Below are 23,050 nucleotides of genomic sequence, written 5' to 3' on the forward strand. Positions count from 1 at the left end.
AACGGCTATATTTCATGATTAAATTGTGCCATCACATTGAATATTACGGTTTCAAGGTGGAAAAGTAAAGTGGAAAAAAAGGGTTTGCATCAAAACAGTAGATTCCCCTCAAAAAGCTATCATTATTGTTTGTTTGCGTTTATTTCAGGAAAATATGTCATCAAAATGAATCCAGCTTAGTGAGGATTCTCGGTCACATAAGTGTATCATGACATACATTTGTGTTTCGTAGTAGAGACCAGAGAGGTGGGGCAGATGAGTTGCAGATTTGTCAGAGCTGGCTGAATGAACGAACGCAGCCTCAGTGGGCGGGACAGTCTTAAGACACAAAGTGGCTTATCACCAGAACTGACTCAATGCCTGTCGGAAATACTGCAAAAATTTGTTGTGCGTGAGGTAAAAGGATTTTTGAAAAAAATGCTCAGTGTTACTGATCTGAGAATTGATCAGGTCTCGGTGCACGCTGTGCAAAAATGACAATTCTCTGTAGTATCATTATCAACCCCTTGCTGTATATGCTATGAATTCAAATTCAGCAGAGTATATTATCTGTGTAGTGGATCTATGGGCTTCAGTTGTGCATGGAAAAATTACTTCTCACTTGATTTGTGATGCACATAAATGTATTCTCAATATATTCATGGCTTTACTCACTAATTTAACGTCTGACTGAAGCATGACTTTTATTTCTAAAATTATGGTTCCATTTAAAATAAAAAACACAATACTGCAGGGTAGGATTTATGACCAGCCTACGTTGTGATTGATAAGCTGCCACCCAATGATTGTTCATGCTTTCAATGGTTCTTGCTTTGCTCCTGAATTCAAAAACACGATGGCAACAATCAAAGCACTGAGACCAAGAGACTATGACCAACTATTTTAAAGGGATAGTTCGCCTCTTTTGACATGAAGCTATATGACATCCCATACTAGCAATATCATTTATTAAATTAGACTTACCCCCCGCTGCGTCCTGTGAGCCGAGTTCCAGCCTCGTTTTGGTGTTGACGAAGGTAGTCCGGCTAGTTGGCTGGGGTCACAAAAATAAAGCGTTTTGCTTCTCAAAACAATATGCGTTCAAAAGAGTGATACATTTGCATCACAAAATCGTTCATCCAGAAAAAGTCAGACCTCACAATCTCTTGGCGCTATTTTCTCTCTACCTTCGTATCACTACGGGCTGTGTAGACCGTGCAGACCGAGCAGTAAACACCGTAACAGGTGCGGCTGTCAGGTGGCTGCACGCATTGATATGAAGGTAAAGAGAAAATAGCGCCAAGCGAGGTGAGGTCTGACTTTTTCTGGATGAACGATTTTGTGATGCAAATGTATTACTCTTTTGCAAAACGCTTTATTTTTGTGCCCCCAGCCAACTAGCCGGACTACCTTCTTCAACACCTAAACGAGGCTGGAACTCGGCTCACAGGACGCAGCGGGGGGTAAGTCTAATTTAATAAATGATATTGCTAATATGGGATGTCATACAGCTTCATGTCAAAAGAGGCGAACTATCCCTTTAATGGAAGCCCAGCTGCTGTTGCAATTTGACAAAAAACACTATTAAAAAAAAAAGGCCTCAACATAAATGACAACATTTGAGCTCTCGTGTGAAGCAACAGACAAATCTGATCTATCTGTTTCTGTTACATGCCCAAATTCCTGGGAATCAAATGGCAAATTTGCTTGGATGGCTTGGAAAATTGGGGCAAAGGAGGTGAGGATAGCATCAGAGTGTTAAAATTCACCCTCTGGCATGGTAAGCTGTGAAAAAATGACTGTGACACTGAAGGAAGGTATCTAAGGTATCCATCATTTAGGCTGAATCAGGGGAATGCAGGCTACTCTACCCTCAGGCATCATAACTTATATATAGGCTGTACACCTCAGGATGCCAGCGTTGCCCTCGGGATGCTCTGCTTTTCCTCCCCCTGCAACACTCACTTAAAGCATATTAATCACACACTAAAACGCTGTCTTTTCTCATAAGTCACTTTGTAATGGCTCGCACCCAAGTCTTCTGTCTTTGTTTTTGCCTGCCTCTGGGAATCCAGAGCCTGCGTTTATTCGTCATGATGAAGAAGAAGGTTGATGATTGATTGCAAATTAGATGGAGTGAAAAGAGAAGCTATTTTCTAGACAGCTGCTTGAGGTAAACAGGGGAGAAATTCCTCCTTCCCTCTGTCTTTCTATGGCTTATCTTCTTGTCCATATGCTTGCAGGCATCCTGCATTGATGGCTGTTTCTGCTGGGACATGTGACCATGTATTTGAGTTGCTATGATTAAAAGTGTTGAAGTTTTTCTTCTGAGAGTGTCAACGCTTCCTCTCCTTTCTGTGTCTCTAAGTATGATGGACTCCTCCAATTCCACTCTTTTAAGTCGGAATATCTCCTCAGCGAAAACCCAGAGCCTTAATCCCAAACAGTGCGGCGTGTCACAGGGAAAAAGAGAGCTGAGATGATGGGAAGCTTTTAGAAACTCGGACGAATGACTGATGCTTTTGAAATGAGCAAGTATTTCCCAAAAGAAGATGAAATGACTGGACTTAACTTAACGCAGAGGCCCAAGGCCTTTTTAATAGATCATTGAAACTAGGAGCCCACCTCTTGAGTTTAAAATTAGGCTTTTCGGAAAGCTGCTCCTTAGTCGCAGACCGAGGGGCGGAGACGGGGACGAGGATCGAAGCCAGTTTCCCAGAGGTTTACTGACTCCTGACTTCAAAGGCCAAAATAGTCACACCGTAACTGCTGCTGGAGGAGCCGGATCCAGAAGGATTACAAGTGTGTCTTTGTTTGAGGTGGTAGTCAAAATGTATACAATTGTATACATGGTAATGTATTCGCGTTTAGTTTTCTAAGCAATCAAATGTTGATTTGTTGCTTTTTTTCATCCACTGTTTACAGTTTCATCTATGAACTCATGTGGGTGGTTTTAACGTGGGCTTTGTAGACCTTTCTCGCCACAATCTGTGCAAACGTAGGTTTCAGTGTGGCTCTGTGGCTGAGCGCATCACGCAGTCTGTATTGTGACTGTGTGTGTTGGCATATATTTGTGCTTGTGTAACAGCTAACAGATGTGAGGCATAGATTTGTAGGGCTTGGCAGTGTATCGTTAGGATGACTGTGTGTCTGCTCTCCCTGTCTGCCCGGAGCTCAGGAACACAGACTGGAAAATTTGGAATCACGATGCCGACTGCCTGTTCGTGTTATATGGAAGCATACTCTCACACTTATATTTACATTTATAGCATTTACTGGCAACTAATAGTAGAGAGAAAGACACCTACTTGACATATAGCATTTAGTGCCTGCTCAACTTTTACAGGAATATGAACACACACACATAGATGCATACACTTAAGTACTGATACATGAGCCAGTAACACATCCCAGCAGTATGCCACATGCTGCGACACTATTACATACGAAAGCATAGGGGTGAGGGATCTGACAGAGACTGACTTGAGACCCTTATTCTACTTCTAAGGGTGGTGTATGTGTTGCCCAACTCTGGATAAAGCCAGGCTAACAAAGCTTTAGCTCTGTTGGCTTTTTCCTCCCACCTACATCACAGCACAACAGCAACGTGCTACAAAGCATGCCATTATTGACTGTCTGCACTGAGGTCCACAGTTTTTGCGGCATTCGCCATACTTCAGTTGATAACTCGATTATGATGGTCCAGTTAAATGGCCCGGTCGAGCTGTAACCATAGCTCGTCTCAACTGTGTGGCGAGTGGGGAGAAACTATAGACCTCCTTGAACAACATTTGGGAGGTGATAGGAAGCTGTTTGTGAACAGATCGAGACGCTGACCAACTCACAAAAGGGTGGGTGGATTGGCTGAAAAAATATTTGTTATATCGACTCTAAAGTTGATGGAAAAATATTTGTGTGATTTACTTTCCTAACAATTTGACACACATCTACACCACTAAGGAAGAGAAAATTCTTTTTTTTCTTTGTTGGATATTCACCCTTGAGATTCAGGTGGATTTGGGCTCGACTCAGAACATTGTGTTTACATCATTTATTGACAGTCTGACCTCGGTGTCAGGATTAATAATAGGTCAGGAAGTCATTAAAAGGATTTGGATTCATCTTTTGATAGTGATTGTCTGCAGACTCTTGAACAGATCAACATTGACAGTTCAGTTGGGGATTCGGGAGAGTTGAGCTCTCATCTGATAATTCAGCCTGTAGTCTAAGGCAGATATGAGGAGGGGCATAGATTCAATTAAAAATCCCGTCTCTCACTTTCAGAGATCGGCATAGCAGGGGCCACTTCCTACTAGGTGTTACTTAGATAAATTCCGTAGCTCTGTTAAAGTACACCACTTTAGCAGAGCTGGCGGGGGTGTGGCTTTCTGGACTTAGGGTGAAAGTAGAGGTCTCGTTCTCACTTTTACTTCACTCCTACACAGCATTTCAGAAGTCGCCTATTTAGAATTTTTGTTGACTTTTTCTATGCCTGCGCTATTTCTACAGTTTGTATTGGTTTTAAACTGCCACCATCATTCCCTATTTAACCCACGTTTTCTCTTCATATATGAATGTGCTTATGACCCTTTGAGTTTGTGACTTTACAGTCTCGTACAGATGAACTTCTGCTTTTTCTCTTTTTTTCTCTACAACTGACAGCACGGTTAGAAGGCAGTGCCACTGTGTGTGTGTGTGTGTGTGTGTGTGTGTGTGTGTTTGTGTGTGTGTGTGTCTCTCGCTTGCCTATTGGTCATTGTGTTAGTATGATACATTGTGACAGTAGCCTGTGTGATGATCCAGGCTGGCAGCCAGTTTGAACCATAGTAACAGAAAAGCGTTCCAACTCTGCCTTTGAACTGCTGTGCAGTTATAATGAGAGAATGTTCTTTTCTAAGCCCAACCCAAGGGAGTGTGTGCATGTGTGTGCATTTGACATGGTGAGTCACGCACGCTTTAGCCATTGTCTTTATACTTCTGACATGCTGGCTCTCATAACCAGGGTCTTGTTGTTTCCTCCAGCGTCCAGGTGACAGAAACAAACTAAAAGAAAGCGTAGTTTTTTTATGTCTGTGTGTGTGTGTGTGTGTGTGTGTGTGTATACATGCAGCCCTGGATTAGATACTTTAGTCTAACCTGAGATCACCTCAGCTTTGCAAGTTTCGGCCTGCAAGACTGGACGGGCTGTCAAAACAGTCTGCGCTTTCATATGCCTGCGTCTACATACACAATGAGAGGAGGGGCAGGCAGTCCAACTCTCGTCATCAACTCCGTTAAGTCCTGCTTTTACTCTATTTGAGTCTAATAAACCATACTCAAGTCAGCTCATGTAGTAAATCTTTGCCATTGTGCTGCCATATTACAAACACATGTGCACCCGCACACTGTAGATACACAGAAATGTAGCCTGCAGCTATCTCTCGAAGACAGACAAAACGGCCTCAGCCTCACCTTCATTCAACCTTTTGTTTTTGACCAAACCCAGTTTTCTAACATGACTAAATAAACAAGCTCTTTTTTTTTATTCCGTCATATTATGTTAGGGTAATTTTTCTTGTCTTTTAGTCTCACTTTTTTATTTTATTTTATTATCATCTTCCTCTTCCTTTCTTTTCTTTTTTTTACCTTCACTCTCATCACATATTCAATGTTACCCAGAAAATGGATGGTCAGTAGTTATGTCTACACATGTGAAGAAAGGTATTTGTGGGAAAAGTAATGTGTTCAGTAAAAGGTGGCTGCTTATCATTAGGAAAGTATAGACCTAAACCGTAGGCTTAACATGCCCTGGGTCTACATAGGCTGGCATACACCTGGGTTTGGGTTAGTGGAAAACGCAAGTTGATGTCACAAACAGATAGAATAAAATGTCAAGTAAGGCACCAACAGGACATGAAATAAGGAGAGGAAAGAAATGAAGAGACACTCTTGGTATTCCTTTTTCAGAATTCTGGATGGTTAGGACTAAAGACATGTTGATCACAATATCCCAGATCAAAGAACAGGAGAGGGAAAGCAGTTCAGACGAAAGAAGAGATTTTGGGTGGATGTGCTTGGCGGGCGACGGGAGGGGAGGTGAAGGAAAAAGAGGCAGAGGTTTTCGTCAAGGGAAGTGAGTGAGTAATGTGGACCTGAAGGTGTTAACATGGCCCTGTCGCTATGTGACACAGAGAGACAGAGAGACTCACAAACATGTGCACTCTTGAGATGAAAACCTAGCCGGACATTCGACCGTGAGCAGGGACTGGGGTCACATGCACAAACACAGCTCCAAGAATAGACACTAAACAGCAGAGGGAGAAAATAACCCAGTAACAGAGGATGTGGCGTGAATGTATTTGGGTGTGTGCTGGGGTGTTTTTATGCATGTTTTTGCTAAGACGTTTATTTTTGCGACTTAACTTTGCTTAAATAAATGAGCAATCCAATTGCTTAGATCTGGCTTTTATCTCTGCCTGTAATGAATCCCATAAGCTGTTTAATATCTGTTAAATCTTCACGCAGTGCCTTTATTGCTCCCACCACATACATTCATTTGTTCTTCTCTGTCTGTTGAGGTTTTGCTTAACCACAGGTTTAATAGGAAGAGGGAAAAAGAGTTGAGAGAGAGGTGAGACAGGTCCAGTTTTATAGTGTTGTTTGCATGTCAGGTTGTAAATACCCCTTAACAGGCTTAAAGTGACAGCTTGTACCACAGTAACAGGGTGTCGTTGCAGATCCTGCTATAACTGCAGTCTACAGTGAAACTATGTTTTTTGTTTCTTTAAATGTGGTTTTAGTGAGTTTTTTTATTATTTCTAAATCAAAATACATCGATCACTTGAGTTTGACCAGTCTGGTGTTAAATAAACAGCTGATACCAAAATAGCTAGAAGGTCAGTTTATAAGTGGTTCTCATGTGGGGCATTGATAAAACGAGAAAGAATATTTCAAAGTGGTGAGTCAGGGTCCAAGAGGCTGACCCTACCCACTAATAATAGGTGAAAATTAAAGGGGGGCCTCATGATTTATAACAATCGTGTCATCCAGGATACTTCTTGGAAATTGTGATGAGAGGGTTGATTAAGTGGTCGTGTGAGGTGAGTTGTGTTTAAAAAGCAAAATGAAGCTCAACCCAAAGACTGATCTGCATTGCATTTTAATCTTTGACAAATCTCTCCTCATGTACCCATTTAACCATAATCTACAGATAGAGATTCAGGACTCCAAACTCTGAAAACTGAACTTTATATTCCCTTAAAAATGTGCTACCTTTTCCAGAAAAATCTTGAATGGATACCTTAAGTACATGTAATTGGTATAATTGGTTCATTCTACAGGGTGACTCCCTCTGAAATATATCTAGTGAGCTTTCTGTTCTCTTATTAAACGGGGACTTTTATAACAGAGAGTTGGATCACTGTGGGTTGAACTTCAAAACAACATAATAACTTTGAAGGAGAACAAACACTCTACATTTCTAAGTTGCTGTCTATTTAGCAAACATGAGGAACATATTATATGTTCATAAACTTTCATAAGCATTTAACATATAAGAACATAAAATGTGTTCTCATTTGGGATACCAACAGAGGTTGGTTTTGGTAATGTACGACCCCAATAGAAAAAATGTTGGGAGGCTGGGTAATCTGTTTTGAATGCAATATTGCTTTATGAGATTTTAAAATCATTGCAATCTGCTTTTGTTTCTATTTTACACAGCGTTCCAACTTTTTGGGAATTGGGGATGTTAATAACTGTTGGTTGCAGGCCAGAGTTGGATAGTGGCAGGTCCTCATCAGGTCCGGCACAAACTGATTGGTTGCAGAAGGCATGACGAACAAAGCCTGCATCACAAAGTCCTGATTTAGATGTGCTTTTCTGCGTATGTGTGTGTGCGTTTGTGGGCATAGTGGCGAGATAAGGGGTGGGGTGGGTTGAGTCAGCGGCAGTTGGGATCACGATGACTCTCCTCACCGGCTCAGTGACGATGGGCCATGGCGACAGGGGTTTGCGGTTAGAAACCCTAATCTGCTCCTCATATGACCCTCTGATGGACAGGGACAGCAGTCATCTCACACATACACTCTCATACCTACGCTTACATGGCCCTCAGACTAGTTAGTCTAGCTTCAGCTTTCCAGTCTAAACATGCTCTTATATGGATTTCTGTGAAAATCTGGACATCTTTGCTCTTTTTATCGTTATAAACACAAAGCCCCTGCTGCCTACATGTAATTGCCCAGTGAGTCCAGGAGACGTTGTGTTTGGACATTCATTAGACGTCTTTTGGGAAACAAGATATGTCTGCCTATGACATTGTATAGACTGTACTCTACATCGCTAATTAAACGTCTTTAGGGTGCTACTTTTGGATGTCTAGACTGCTTTTCCAGGATAGCCAGAATGAAAGGTTTCTTCTGGGACTGTAAAAATATGACATCTTGACATCCACAATCGTAGAGAAGTTCTGTGTACAGGAGGCCATTATACATGTATATCCCTTGTATACAGTACTTTCTTATAAAATCAAAATGATTGAATTTGAATTTTTTTTTGGATATAGCCATAACTTTTGTGTCTTACTACCACATCTGTGACATCATTTTGTGTGTCTTCTGGAAAGCTGAACAGCCTTTGAAATGGATGACATCTATAGTCTAAGATCTTATAAAGTTAAAACGCGGTCATTTCTGATAGGGAAAGTCACCTGATTTCATAGCTGAAGCACATGTAATAATATCAATGACACCTATGTTAGCAATTTAGTGATAACCTGTAAGTATATGTAAGGGAAAAGAATGTAAATGGAGATAAGTGCTTTTCTGTTGCCTATGCTTACCAAGAAGGCTGGTGTCTTGTACTTTGCAGCTTTGACTGAGGCCTTTATTACTTACGGTATTACTTATCTTAATACAGTAGCAGCTTTTCCCTCAACACTTCCTCCTCTCTCGTGTCTGATTCACCTTGGATGTGGTGTCAGTTTGTGTTTCAAACATTGCTGTATGATTCAAGACGCTGTCATGTTGACCTACATGATGGATATATGATCATGGACAGTTCACTGACTGTTTCGCTGATTGTTTTTGGATGAAGGGTGAAGGAGAAATGGGTTGGATTTGGCCTTGTTCTTAAATGTAAGCTCCTTAATAAATCAACTCTGTATGTCATTAACCTGTCCAGCACAGTTAAAAGCTTGTGCTAAGAGGAATAGAATAACTCAGTGCTGCGTGGTGCTGCCTGCTCTGTTTGGTTTGCCTGTGCTCTGGGGGTCTTTTATTAGCAATGGGAAGTTATCCGTTTGTTCGTTTATGGGCTGGACATGTGGTGTGTGTGTGTGAGAAAAGACTCAGTTGCCCGAGTTTCACACTCAGTGTGAGAAAGATGGCAGCCTTGCAGGAAATTTTTCTTCACACTCTTTATATTTACATCAATCGCAGATTGTTTAGTTTTGGTCTTTTAACTTGCTGGTTTTGTCCAGTTTTAACACCAGAATTATCCAAATAGATGATTTTGTGTTCTTTCACTGTCACACATCATCTTCCCTTTATACTCATTTGTACAGTAGATTTAGACTAAACAGGTAAAGATGCTGATTCCTTCACAATCAGTAAATACAGGAGTGTGTATGTTTACTGTGGCTGTTTGAGAAGATTTTTGCTCTTCGTATGACTGTTTTTGTACTTTATGAATGATATCTGTCAGTGTAAAAAAAGCTCTGGCGTCTGGGGAATAACTGAGGTCACAATTTGAAGAACAAGACGTTCAGCTCCAAGCCGAAATGTGGTGTGGGAAATGGCCACGGTCGGAATCCAAGTTGTTTTTTACTTTTGGTTGAAATCTCTTCCTTGTAGGGCTACAAGTATGTGCAAAAACTCAACACCTCCTAATGAATTGTGTTCACTCCTTTCTATTTGTCATGTTACTATTTTTGTACTGCTCTGGCAGTTTATAAATACTTCCTGAAATGCTCAGATTAAAATCATATGAGGTCAGTCTGGTGTTCCTGAGAATTCAACACATCATCGCCACAGCCTCATTTACATTTCTCTGAAAGCAATTTGTTAATTGGGGTTGTCCTGAAGTTGTTTTGGGTTCATTATCCCTAATCCACTGAAACTTACTCGTGACCCATTCAGAAGGTGGAACTAGAAATAACCAGCCAACTTCTTTGAATTAGGAGGGAAAAAAATGTCACCATCAATGCAGAGTGAATTTTGAATTATGGTGCGACAGTACTGTTAAAAGGTGTTTGTCCTAAAAAAAAAGAGAACTGGGCATTTTCTGCAACTTTGATACCATTTAAAAAATGCTATCTTCGTAGGATTTTCTTTGTTAATTTCAAGCTTATATTTGGCAAAGTTGGAATTCACGTGGGCAGCTGTTTCATGTAGAACTCAGTAGCAGCAGATATTCGATATTCAAGAGCAATAGGAAGATCCTAAACATGTGTATTGTAAAAGTTTAAAATTTTCCTAAACAGGCTGAAAAGATACCCAGTCAGAACTGCTGGTTGTTTGTTGAAGTGTACGTTCTTGATCTTATGAGCTGCCAGAGATGCACTAAAGATGGCTATTAGAAATTTCAGTAAATGTGCAGTTTTTTGGCTGGTTGACTGTCCTGAAATGGCTTTAGCTGAGCTATTCAGACCCTGCTCCAAACACCAAACATTTTCATTTACCTTATTTCCTTGGGTAAGGTAATGGCTTCGGATATGTGTGGGTGTGTGAATGTGTGTGTGCTTTCAGTTGCCTGGTTTCTTTTTGGAAGTGGTTAGTGTAAGCAGGTTGCCTCTGGGTTTGGGTTATAGGTGGCAGCAGGAATAAAGTGTTGACTGGCTGAATCCAGGTCAGCTGTCTTTGTGCATTATGTTAGATTTATTTATGTGTCCTATGTCTTCTCTGCTAGTGTGAGTGTTTGCGTGGGCAAGTGCGCGTCTAATGTCTGAGCTGTGTGACTTCGCGTGCATGAGCAGAATGCAGCCAAAAGCATGACATCACCCAAAATGTGTTTTTGAAATTAGTGGCAACAGAGAATGGGTCATAATAACCTGCAGGCGAGGCAGGATGCAGATGCGTGCATTTATGTAGGTGTGTGTGTTTCCATGCTTACATTTGTGTAATCTTTTTTTCTAAGAGCATGGTAAAAAGGTTGATTGTGTATTTTAGCAGTCTTTAATGTTTGTGTGGATGCATGGAGAGCTGTGTGTCTGCTGCAGGTTGAGATGTTTCGAAGCTGATGCCAACTTTCATCATCAGCCTCTCATGTGGCCTGCAGTGTTCCGTATGTACAGCATAATTTTTCTGCCCTCTGCAGTGGAACAGTAGGGTTGTTTTGTTGTGTGTGTGTGTGTGCGTGTGTGTGTGTGTGTGAGAGAGAGAGAGAGAGAGATGAAGACTGTGTGTGTTCGCCTTATAAGGTTAAGCAGTTTTAACCAGGAAACATCCAAGGATAAGAAAAGATGAGTCACTGTTTTCTCTCATCTGCACAGAAGAACAAAAACATCCTCTTCTCTGCCCTCTGCATGTTCCCTAAGGGGCTTTGTTATGTTTGTGTGTGTATGTGTGTGACACATTCATGTGTCCTTTAGTCCTTGGGGTTAGTTTTGTTCCTAATGAGGTGCTGAACTATTCACATGGTCCACTTTCCCAAGAGATGTGAAAGGCACTGGGTGAACAACTGGTGGAGCACTGGAGGTGTTGAACTGTTGAAGAACACTGGTGCTTTTAACACCCTGTTAGAAAAAAAAAGGGAGTTATTTATTGTTAAATTAAATTATATATATTTTATACTGACTGCTGGGATAGGCTCCAGCCCACCCGCGACCCGATCGACGGATTCAGCGGTATAGATAATGGATGGATATTTTATACTTTCGGTTTGCTTGAATCAAATACAAACTATTGGACGTCTCAGTTTTAACATGACAAATAGCCAAAATCTGGTCTGATCTGGAATATTTAAGGTAATATATATTATAGCCAGTGTGCAACAGCTTCAGTGAGTTTGACACTCCAAACATCTACCTGAGTATTATTGGACTAGTGACTAACAGTCAGGTGGTTGTCAAACAGCAGATGAACGAGTCGCTAACGCAAGTGCTGTTTCCATCTGATACCTTAATTAACGCCGTGCTCCTGTAATATATGTCTGTGGGCACTCTCTCATGCTCTTCGATAGTCATGGCTAGCATTTGTCAGACTAAAATATACAAAATAGTGATTACTATGGCTGAGCCAGAATAGAAACAAGAAACTTGGGACAGCACAAGAGATTGTAATGGTAGGGATCTGCCTAAGAGTGAATGAAACCAGGAGTTCAAATACAGAGGAGGGTGATGGGTGAGTGAAGACAGCTGAGTGAAATAACACAGTTGAAGGGACTGAAGAGAGACTGAGGAAACAAGTGAGCGAGTGAACAGACCTGAGACAAGACAGAAAGAAAAACCCTAACAACAAGAAACAGAAATACACAACATAGAAAAACAAGATAAAAAAATACCAAAAAGACATAGATGATGACAATCCCGATTTAATCCCAGCTGATAAAATGAAATATTAATTGAATCCAGATTGTTTTTTGCACAATTTTTAAAGTCGCTTACCTCCTATTTTGAGTGTAATTCAACTGTCAAAGAAGGACAAAAACACAAAGATGAACTGTTCTGATAAGTATCTATATTTTTAAAACATGTTTCACTAGTATTGTGATAATGTTGTTGCTTATGGACGAAGTCATTGTGTCAAAACATCAGCCATCATGACAGCCCCAATTTGCTGTGTAAATGATCCTGTAACGAAGCTGGAATCACAGAGGAGTCAAAGACGAGACTGTAAATCACAGCAGTAAAGAGCAAAGCGCGCTGCTGCAAAATATTGGATCCAGATCCACAATTAAACATTGCCTCGTGGTAGGGCAAAGTAATCGAAAGCACATTCATCAACTTCTGTCATACTATTAAGCTGAAAAGCAGCAGTGCAACGATTCTTCCGTTCTCGTGTCCCGCGTTTTCTGCTCTCTGTTGACGCTGAAATGTGTCTCTACCTGAACCTGAACCGGACCTTCCTGCATGTCCTGCAGTCGTGTCCGGCCCTGACCGCGCCGTTAATCTGCGAGGTGTTCCATCAGCCCTGCAGATGCAGCTTTATCTCAACAGCTGTGTGTGTGTGTGTGTTTGTTTCTCCAGAGTGCAGGGATCTGTGCTTTCAGCCTGGTTTCAATCCAGACAATAATTCTGGCAGACATAACAAGAGAACCCCTAAGTCTCTGCCAGATTCACACACATGCAGCCTCAGCCCTACACCGACTGTCGTCACTCATGCAGGTTTTATAACAAAGGTTTTACACGTTTGTGTTTTTTTTTTTTTTTTAACTAGCCCTAAGAAACAGTGTGCAGAAGGCAAAACAGCTGTCGACATGAGACCTGCACTGGTGATTTAAATTTTTTTAGGGAGGAATAGTTTTAAATCTCTCTCTTTTCTTTGCCTGATATTCTCCAATCGTTCTCTTCACAAGTGAATCAAGTGAATCTCTTAATCATGTGAAAGGAAGTGTAGTTACATTTCATTACAAATTGATTGTTATTGTTTTATTATTCTTTATCAAAAGGCCTACATTTATTTCTAATTTTCGTATTTTATGATAACTTTGGACACAGACACCCTCACCATCACTTAGTCCTTTATTGTGTCAGATATCCTCCCTAAATCTTTCCCTGCTTGCGCTCTGGCTCGCGTACAGACATCTGGTTTGCATAGTAGCTCATCTTTTCTGGGACCTGGCACAGCTTTTTTACAGTCCAGGCCCTTGAAACTCCAACTCCCCTCCTCAAGAAAAACTAATGGCCTTGAGCATCTGGCACGAAAAAAACAAAACAGAAACTCCCTGTTGTGCTTTTTTTTTCTCAGGTGAGTGCACTTGGTTCATTTTTTAATTCCTTAATGGTCTGATTGTCAATCAGGCCACATGCCTCCTTTCTCTCTCCATTTTTTCTAACTCTGCAGCTGCAGCTGGTGCTTAAAAGTCAGATGATTGAACTATGGCTTGGATTTGACAAGAGCATGGTGTGCCTGCCAGAGTATCTGTTTGCCCCCTTTTCTTTCTGCCAGGAAGTGGCAGCGAGACAGCTGATTGATGGAGAGCTGAAGAACAAACAGTGACGAGGAATACGTTTGACGATTTTCAGGAGAATTTAATTGTGTACTTTGTGTGCATGTGTGCGTGCGCATTCTTTCAAACGGGCACTTAGAAGTCAGAGTAAATAATTCATGTCAAGATTACTGAAAGAAGCAGTGAAGTAGAGCAGAACTGCAGTTAGCTCGTCGAGCATTTGTAAAGATCAAAGTGTGAGAGAGAGAAATGACGACAGAAAATAACATTGATATTTTAAATCATGAAACATATTTATGCATGTCTTGAGGATATTTGCATTTGAATGCGCTTACACGTCTCACAGTCTGCCCCTGTGTTTGGGTGTTACTTTGCAAGTGTGTGGCTGTGTTTCAGGGGAAACTTGAGCCCCTTTCAGCCATGAGATACGTCACTTTAAAGGCTTCATCTGTTAAAGCGACAACATTAGTCATGAAGTCATTGGTCACATTCATGGTCCTCTCAGCTTTGGTCAGATATGCCCTTGAAAGTGATGGAAATAGCAAAGGTTTGCATACAATATTTGCCATTGGCACAATATTGGAGAGTAAATCAGTTAAGGTGCAACACTCAAGTTCTTACAATGTAAGGGTTTGTTTGCAGCAACTTGTCATATTTCCCTAACAAGTCATATTGCATGTAGAACACACTGTGTTTGTATAAAACATACAGTACAGGGTGTTTGTGGGAGCAGATTAAAAAAAATGGAGCTTTTCTAAATATTTATGCTAACAGAACAGTTGGTGTTGTAAAGAATACTGATTGGCTTCTTGCTTGGAAAAGGAAAGTTTGAACCGCACAGTTAATTATTAATTTAAGAACACAATGTGTCGGATTCCTCTGAAAAGTGGAACACATGCCAAATTAGGATCCACTGCTACTGTGCATGCCTCCACATAGTGTGGCTGCTGCAGCTCAGACAGGTGCTGTGTTGAAAGTGAGATGTATAAGTTACTGGGTCAAAATTAGGAAAGATTGCTGTTCCAAATTTGTTGCTGAAGAAGCGCCAGGATGTTCAGACGCACATGATATTGTTAAGTTTAGTCCAGTTGAACATCTTTTGTAGCTGCTCTCACACTGCAGGGCAGGAGTCTGTAGCCACCGAGCTTCTGGTCTTGGCGCTGTCTAGGTTCTGTTTGGTATGTGGACGGCATTGCAGAGCTCTGTTCTCTCTGATCTCAGAAACTGCACTAAAATTGTGCGTCAGAATATGTGTGTGTGTGTATAAAAGGTAGGCTTGAACAGACCTGCCTTCTCTCCCTGGGGGTATGTTTGAGGTTCCTTCTTCTTCACAAAGACCCACATCCCCTGAAAGGCCCCTTGGCTCTTTGCTCATGCCCACTGACAGACACACATGCACAGCAAGTAACTAGCTTGGTTTATTGAAGAAGCGCACACACGAGCACACATATACTTTTGGTGGCTGGACTGGAGGATGTGCCTGAAGTGGCTTTTTGGTGACTTTGTGCTTCCTGGTGAAGTTTGGCTTGAGGTTGAGGAGAAAGACAGAAGGCAAGGAAAGAGAGAAAGACAGAAAAGAGAGAAGTAAAAAAAGAAGATTTCACAAAGAAATGAGGAAAGAACTTTACATTTCTATAAACATTTACAGAGAGTAAAATAACCCATGGAAGGAAAAGGGGAACATGGAAGTAAAGGATAGAGGGCAGGGATATGAATTCCACTGAAAATATTATGTGAAGCTCCTGTTGAAAATGCACCAAGAGCTGGAAATTAAGCTTCACTCTTTCTTTGGAAAACATTCAATTTCAATCTGATTAATAGTTTTACCACTGAAAACATGCACCTGTTGCACTTATACTGGGAGTTAGTAAGTTACTGAGTTACTTTTTTTTCTCAGAAAAAAACTAAGCACATTTTGTCCTTAACCTCTGGCTTGTTGACGATAAACTGAAAACGAATACTGCCATTTGGCAAATTTACCCCTGAAATATGTCCAGTAGAAATAAAAAAAAAAGCACATTACTTCCACTAAATCACACCATGGAATGTGTGTGCGTTCACTTGGGAATCATGGGAATCTTTTTTTTTTCTGTAATGTGTGCCAGTGAGGCATGTGTGGACATCTAGGGTGTCCACACATGTGTGTCTGCACTTTTGTGTACGTGTGTGTGTGTGTGGAGGTTGTTCAGTGTTATAAACACCGGTGGAGTTTGTTTACACGCGTGGTATCAGTTTGGGAAGTTGGCGTTTACTGAGATATACACACAGATATTCAGAGCATGCACAGCAAGGCGGAAGGAGTGTGACTGGACCTGTTTGTGTGAATTTGTCTGTGTGATTATGATCCTGCAATAGTCCATCTTTTTTATGGTCTAACTGTCCACATTTTAATTGCATCTTGCCAGGAAGTGTCGTTTCCTGCTCAAGAGACTGATGCGGCAGCATCCAGCTGTTGCACATGTGTTTGTGTTGAAAGAAATGAGAAAGAAAGCACAACAGAGAGATGAGGTGTCCGCTGTTTATTTTCTACAACTTCTAAAGAGTTGTTTTTTCAGGTGCCAAAAATCCCTCATCCCCACCTTGCACGTCTCATCAATCATCCCTCCCCCTTTTGGTACTTCATTTTTTTTCTTCACACTTTTAAGTAGGAAACTTAATTTCCATCATTCCACTGAGAACCCACTGCAGATAAACAGATGCAACAAATTTCTGTGCTTGCAGTCTAAGTCATAGTAACCTTCTGATGCTGTTTTTTCTTCCTGCGGTCATTCTAAAAAATCTTGCATCCCAAAGCTTTGCACTCTTCGATTCACATAAGCTGTCAGCTGTGTGTCTGTGCTGAAGAGTTTCTGAAATGTAAACCTTCTAACGTCTTGAGCAAACGCAGCTTGTTTCTTCATATGGATTAGGTTTGAGGATAGACTCCGTATCTGTGGTTGTGAGCCAGATATACCTGCACGGAGACACAAGTAGACAAATGATGAAAATGGAAAAAAAACTAAAAAGGTGAGAGCGGAGGTGCTCAGTGCATCATTAGAGGTCCCTAAGTAGCCTGAGCCCCCGCAAAACAAAGGGATGGATTGGGGTCACCTGAATTGGCTCAAAGCTTTAAGCCTAAAGGTGGAGAGGATGTTGGCCTGCAAAACCCTGAGAGGAAGTTTTACTACACATGAGCAACCTGATAGCTGACGGCTCTGCCTCCCATTCTCTAGCATAAACAAGTAGGCCTGTATTCTGAGAGCAAAACATTCTGATCCATAAGAAATTATGGTCCTTACATAGGTATAGGTTTACTGCAGTGATTTTATCTTCTTGTCAAGCTCTGTTAGTTTCTGGTATTTGACATGATGGTGTTATTTAAACAACGCTTGATTTCATTTTATCTACAGAAGCCATGTCTCCATAGATGCCATCAGTGGGGAAAGTTTTTCTCCAAGCTACCAGAACCGTACATGACTAAATTCCCTTGTACAAACCTCACTTTTAGCTGGATCTAAAGGCACAGAAATTAGACTCAGAACTCCATGAGGAGCCCCATTTGAGTTTATTAGGACTCACAAGCAAGCTCTTTTACAACTTTGGAGGTTGGAACAGTTGTAGTTGGCAGCATATTTACTATGAACAGTTGTGTCCAAAGACACACTATGCAATGATGTTGGGAACATATGTAGATTTTTTTAAGAGTTCAACTTCATATGAAAGAAATATGTTTTGCTTTTAACATCACTACAGTTCTCATTTAAATTTGGGCCAGACTGACCCCATGATTGGAGAGTGATGGGTCTGTGGGATTAACTTCTTCCTGGCTTTGAGGATTGTTTTTGTGAATGTGGTAGTATGTTTGGGTTGTTGTTATGTGCTGCCAGTCAGATGCTTCCCTGATGCCACAGTTTGATTGATAGCAGCTCTTCACTTGTTCACACCATAAATCTATTTTCACTATTGCGGTTCTGTTTTTTTGTTCATTTGTTTTGTATCTCCACCTGCAAATATGAGATTGATTTGTGCACAAGAACAAGCAATAAACTTGATTTAAAAAGTAAAACAGCCATTTTTTTCTCCCTCTGCCACACCTGCACCTCTTTACTGAGCTGCGATTTCTCCGCAGGGTTAAAAAAAACTCTCTGTTGATCTTCTGTGACTAAACAGTCGTATTTCTTTTTTTTTATTGCTCTGCCTCTTTAACCCTGTGCACTTCCATGTCTTCTTTCCTTACTTCATCAACAAGACTTCTTAAACGTGGCCGCCATTTCTTTTGATGTGCAGATATCTGAGCTTCTTAGTATGTCATATATGGTGCTCATCCAAACTAATGGAGGCAATGGAGGAATTAAAAATGAAAATAAAATAGTATGTTTTCAATTTTACCTGACATGCACTCTTCAAGAAATGTAACCGCATGCAACTGGGAAGCATATTGACATGAGCACAGATAAAGCCTCTTATCAAACAGCATGTAAAATTTGACAGGCTCTAATTATATCCGGCTTGCTCAGAATGCAAATGCAATAGTCGGTATTCTGCCAATGCATCCATGTTGTCATAGCGCTGCCAATCTCTGTATAGAGTTAATCAGTTTAATAGCCGCACGCCTCCTCTGACATTTCATGTCACTAGTCAGTGTTTTGATGGTATAATTGCAGAGTATCATGCACTGGTTTCCGCACAGATATCAAAGATTGAAACCACAAAGCCCCCCTTTCATCGGTTAAAGTGTGAACCATGTGAAGATTCAGCATATATCATTTAAATCAGCCCTTTTATCAGTTAAAGGATAGACAGAAGTTGTATGTGAAAATAATTTAAAAAAGCGCTGAAAAAACCTTTTCTTAACTGTATTAATGATCTGTTGTCTCTTTCTTTGTTTTCCCCTTTCCACTTTCACACCCCTCCTTTCTTCGCCCTCCTCCCTCCATTTGCTGGCTCGCAGGTGGTGTCCTCCTGTCAAAGACGCACACTCCTTCGGACTCACGGCTGACAGCATGGGACAGAAGGGGTAAGAGGGAGTACAAGAGCGAGGGACGCAGGAAAAAGAGGCAGTGTGTGGTCAGTCCCCTGCAAGTCTGCAGCTGTGTCAGATTCAAAGACAGTTCTGCAGCTTTTCAAGCAAACAAAGGTTTTTTTTCCCTACATCTCATTGCCCAGTGGATGAGTCCAGGCCAGGGTAATGTGAAGTGTTCACTGGCCTCAGATAAGGCCCCTGGGGCTGTTCTGTGGAGTTATTTGTGAAGCCCCTGCTGGATCTTCCGCTGTCACCATCCTCAATGGCTGTCATTAGTGGCTAATGAGCTGTTGCTACAGAGGAAAAGGAGAAGGTGCCTGTGGAGAGAGGCGGAACTGTACAGCTGTTATTAAGAGGCCCAAAGATCTCAGACAAGGAATAATTTGCCTCTTCAAGAGAGCTTCTAAAGCATGAAAGAATCTGAACTTTGGGATTTCTTATTATTATATCCTTTTGATATCCTTTTAGATGTCACTTACCAGTTTTTTTACTTTGTGGGGGCATTGAATGTCTGTGAATAATGTCACTAATCAGATCAAAGACACATTATTCCAGCAAGATGTTTCAGAACATACAACTTTCTTTCTTAAACTAAAAAGGTTTCAACATAATACTTTAATGTAGTATGATTTTTGACAAGCTGTTTTTTTTTGTATTATTTTGACCTTCCTATGACCTGAAGAAAGTCGGTCACCATGGCAGCAGCCTATCGTGTTGTTGTGAGCAGTATTAGCTGCTACAACAGTGTGGTGGTGGACCGACGCACCCACTCCCACGCTGTGCATTACTGCTCTGGGCCATGTGGGGCACTCTCCCAAGGCCTAGACTGTACTGTTGCACATCGTGGCACTTGCTCCGAGCTCCTTGTTGCCCCTGACCCTGCATATAATGACTTCAACAACTCGCCCCTACACTCCCGTAACATGATCACTCAGCAACTTCCTCACCATGGTAAACTTAGTGTTTCCATGGATACTATTCATAATGGTGGTCTTGAAAGGGCAGGCAGCATTGGCAATTTGTCTTTAGGTGAGGACAGCCCCACATGGCGTGTTAAAAAGACCCCCAGTGGCGGAGCATCGACTGGGAACTTGAGCTCCTTTGGCAGCCTGAAGGACATTACCGAAGAGGCTATCAACCTGGCCAGCGGTAAGCTCAAAGAATTTTCATTTGACAAGCTCCGCCTCTCCTCCTCAAGCCATGTCACCCTCCGTAAAGGCCGTAAGGTTCGCCCTGACTCTTTTAGCCGTCGTTCCACGGACCTGGAGATCATCTATGGCCACTTCAGCTCCAACATCTCAACAAATCCATTAACTAATGGCATGACCAACGGCATACCTATTGCAAATGATGAGAACCTGCCACCGTTTGTGTTAGGGAAGGGAACGGGAATGGAGGAGGCAAAGGTAAAAGGCAGCTCAAGCACGTTGCCAGCTGTTACCAAAGCAGGTGGTGGGTCAACAAGCAGCCTCACAAGTATTGGGTCACTGGACCAGAGTCTGAACACAGTGGCCTCTCTGTACCGCAGCACTCTGGGAGAAGAGAACCTAATTGCCCGTCTGCTGGAGAAGACGCGAGCAGAGGCTGCCACTGGGGGAGCAGGGGGGGAGGACATTCGCGCCTGCCTTGACATCCTGCTTAAATGTTCTGAAGACCTAAAGAAATGCACTGATATTATCAAGCAGTGCATTAGATACAAAGCTGGTGGAGGAGCAGAGGATGGAGGGGCCAGTCCTGACAGTGTTTATCGAGCTGTAATGACCCGACTCAGTTCCTACCTAAAGAGACTTCCTCTGGAGCTGAAAGGGATCGGAAGTTTGGGAGGCAGTGGACAGGGTGGTCAGGGTGCACCTGGAAGTGGACACAGCGATCTGGCTGAACTTGTGAACACTCTTCACTCCATCCAACAGGGACCTTTCTCTCCAATATTTGGCAATGAGCAACCTCCTCGTTACGAAGATGTGGTGCAGTCACCTCCAATCCCAAAGATTGTTCCACACTCTACATCTTCATCTTCCATATCTTTGAAATCAGATTCAATCCACACCAAACCAGTCCAGAGCTCAGTCCAGTCAAAAGCTATTACACTTACCAATGGACTTTTACATCCACACACTCTCTCTCCACCATCCATCTCATGCTCTTCCTCTAGTTCCTCTCCAACACACTCCCCGTCTCCTCTTCGTAGCTCCCCAACACCGCCTTATACACACACTCCCCCAGCATCCCCAATGGAAGCTCTTTACATTGAGGAGGAGGAAGCAGATGTGGTAAAGTCCCCAGAACATATCTTGCCGCAGACACACACTCCAACTAGAGGATTGAAGAATACCCAGAACAAAAACGGCACTATGTTGGGGCAACACCTGTCCCAACCTCACACACCTCATAACTCTTCAAATAATTTGCCAGCCACCTCTGGTTACACCCCCACTTGGCCTGTGTCTCCCTCACTAACAGTCTCAACACCCAAATCTACTTCGCACAAGAATGATGACATTGACAAGCTACTGATGGACTTGGAGAATCTCTCTCAGAGTATGAGCCATCCCAGAAGCACAGAGCCTCCTCTTCCTGCTAAAACCAGAAAGCGAGAGGGAGGTCAAGGGATTATCTCCAATGAGTCTTTCACTCAGCCCAAAATGGCCCAGTTCCAAGTCCAGAAACCAGCCAGCCACTTACCCATGAATGGTCTTAGCTCCAGGACACCCCAGAGCCCCACACTTTCCCAGGGATTGAGCACTGAAGCTGTGGCTGGAGAGGAGGAGGAGGATGGGGCACTTTTGTTAAGAATTCTTGAAAGCATTGAGAGTTTTGCCCAAGAGCTGGTGGATTCTGGAGCAGGGAGTTCAGGGAGTGCTGAGAGGAAATGTGGAAAGGAGCGGGAGGTGATGAGACTCCTGCAGGATACACTGGCCACCACTGGCAGGGCTGAAACCCCTGTGGAGAACACAAATCCACCAGCTCCTTCAACTGCTCCATCCCTGGACACAATTGTAGTCCCAGAAATACCATCCAAACGCACCCAGGCAAATACACCTGCAGAGTCACCTGCACTAATACCCATACCTGTAGTGTCTGAAGCAGAGTGTATTGCTGCAATTGAACCTGCCCCTGAACCTACAGTTGATGCTGCTCCCGAACCATTGCCTCCACCAGCAACAGGGCTAGATAGAATTACAGAAACCTCTACAAGTGAGGTTAATCCAAAATACACTCCTGCACCTGGAGCAGCTAAAAACTTGCATTCTTCCACGGATGAAGATGAACCTACACATGTAGCCTCATCTGAAACTTCAGCTGCAGAAGCCATAAGAGTTGCTGCTGTAGCTGTTGGTGAACATGCTACTGTGAGAGACGCTGGCTCAACCCTTCTCATCCAGCAGACTCCAGAGGTGATCAGAGTAAGTGACACACATAAATCACAAATTTGAATGCATTCCATTTTAAGCTGTTGTTTTATGTTGAGAGCATCATTGAGAGCAGCATGTATGTGAATTATACAAAGCAAATCAGCGTTTCACTATGACTCCCATTTTGTGGAATACCTGCATGCTGTGCAGCCCTGAACTTATCTATGCTAAGTGTGGCACCACATGGCATAAGTGCTTTTGTGTCAAAAGTTAACTAAAGTCATAATTGAAAGCATGATGAAATGTTTTTTTTTTCTTTGACTGTTGCTTTATTGATATGCATTTATGGTGTAAAAGGCAGTCTGAATGTGTCTAAGTGACAGGCATATAGGGACATATGGTCTGACCAACAACATTTGACTGACAAAAGCCAGTTTGATAGTCAGTCTCAATTGCTTTCAGTGCCTGACATATAAAATGGCTAGGATTTCATCATTACCACTGGGCTGTGGTGATTAGTGTAATTATGTGTGATGAGCATGCTGTTTCAGTTTCCCTATCTGGGTATAAAAAAGAAGCTGTGAATCATGGAGCAGAACAGCTCCTTGTGTTAGGAGTGGCTCTTTGT

The 23,050-nt window shown here is 42.1% G+C and overlaps 1 protein-coding gene across 1 annotated transcript in view; it reads left to right on the forward strand.

Annotated features, from left to right (window-relative positions):
* Positions 1-23,050, forward strand: part of ppp2r3a (protein phosphatase 2, regulatory subunit B'', alpha) — a 62,782-nt gene that overhangs the window by 15,085 nt on the left and 24,647 nt on the right. Inside the window, exon 2 of the mRNA XM_075447527.1 lies at positions 18,998-22,473. Within this exon, the coding sequence (XP_075303642.1) occupies positions 19,765-22,473 (2,709 nt within the window). The 5' untranslated portion in view covers positions 18,998-19,764. The remainder of the gene's footprint in view (positions 1-18,997; positions 22,474-23,050) is intronic.

The sequence above is a fragment of the Odontesthes bonariensis genome, chromosome 17 (assembly GCF_027942865.1).
Source record: "Odontesthes bonariensis isolate fOdoBon6 chromosome 17, fOdoBon6.hap1, whole genome shotgun sequence".
Lineage (NCBI taxonomy): Eukaryota > Metazoa > Chordata > Actinopteri > Atheriniformes > Atherinopsidae > Odontesthes > Odontesthes bonariensis.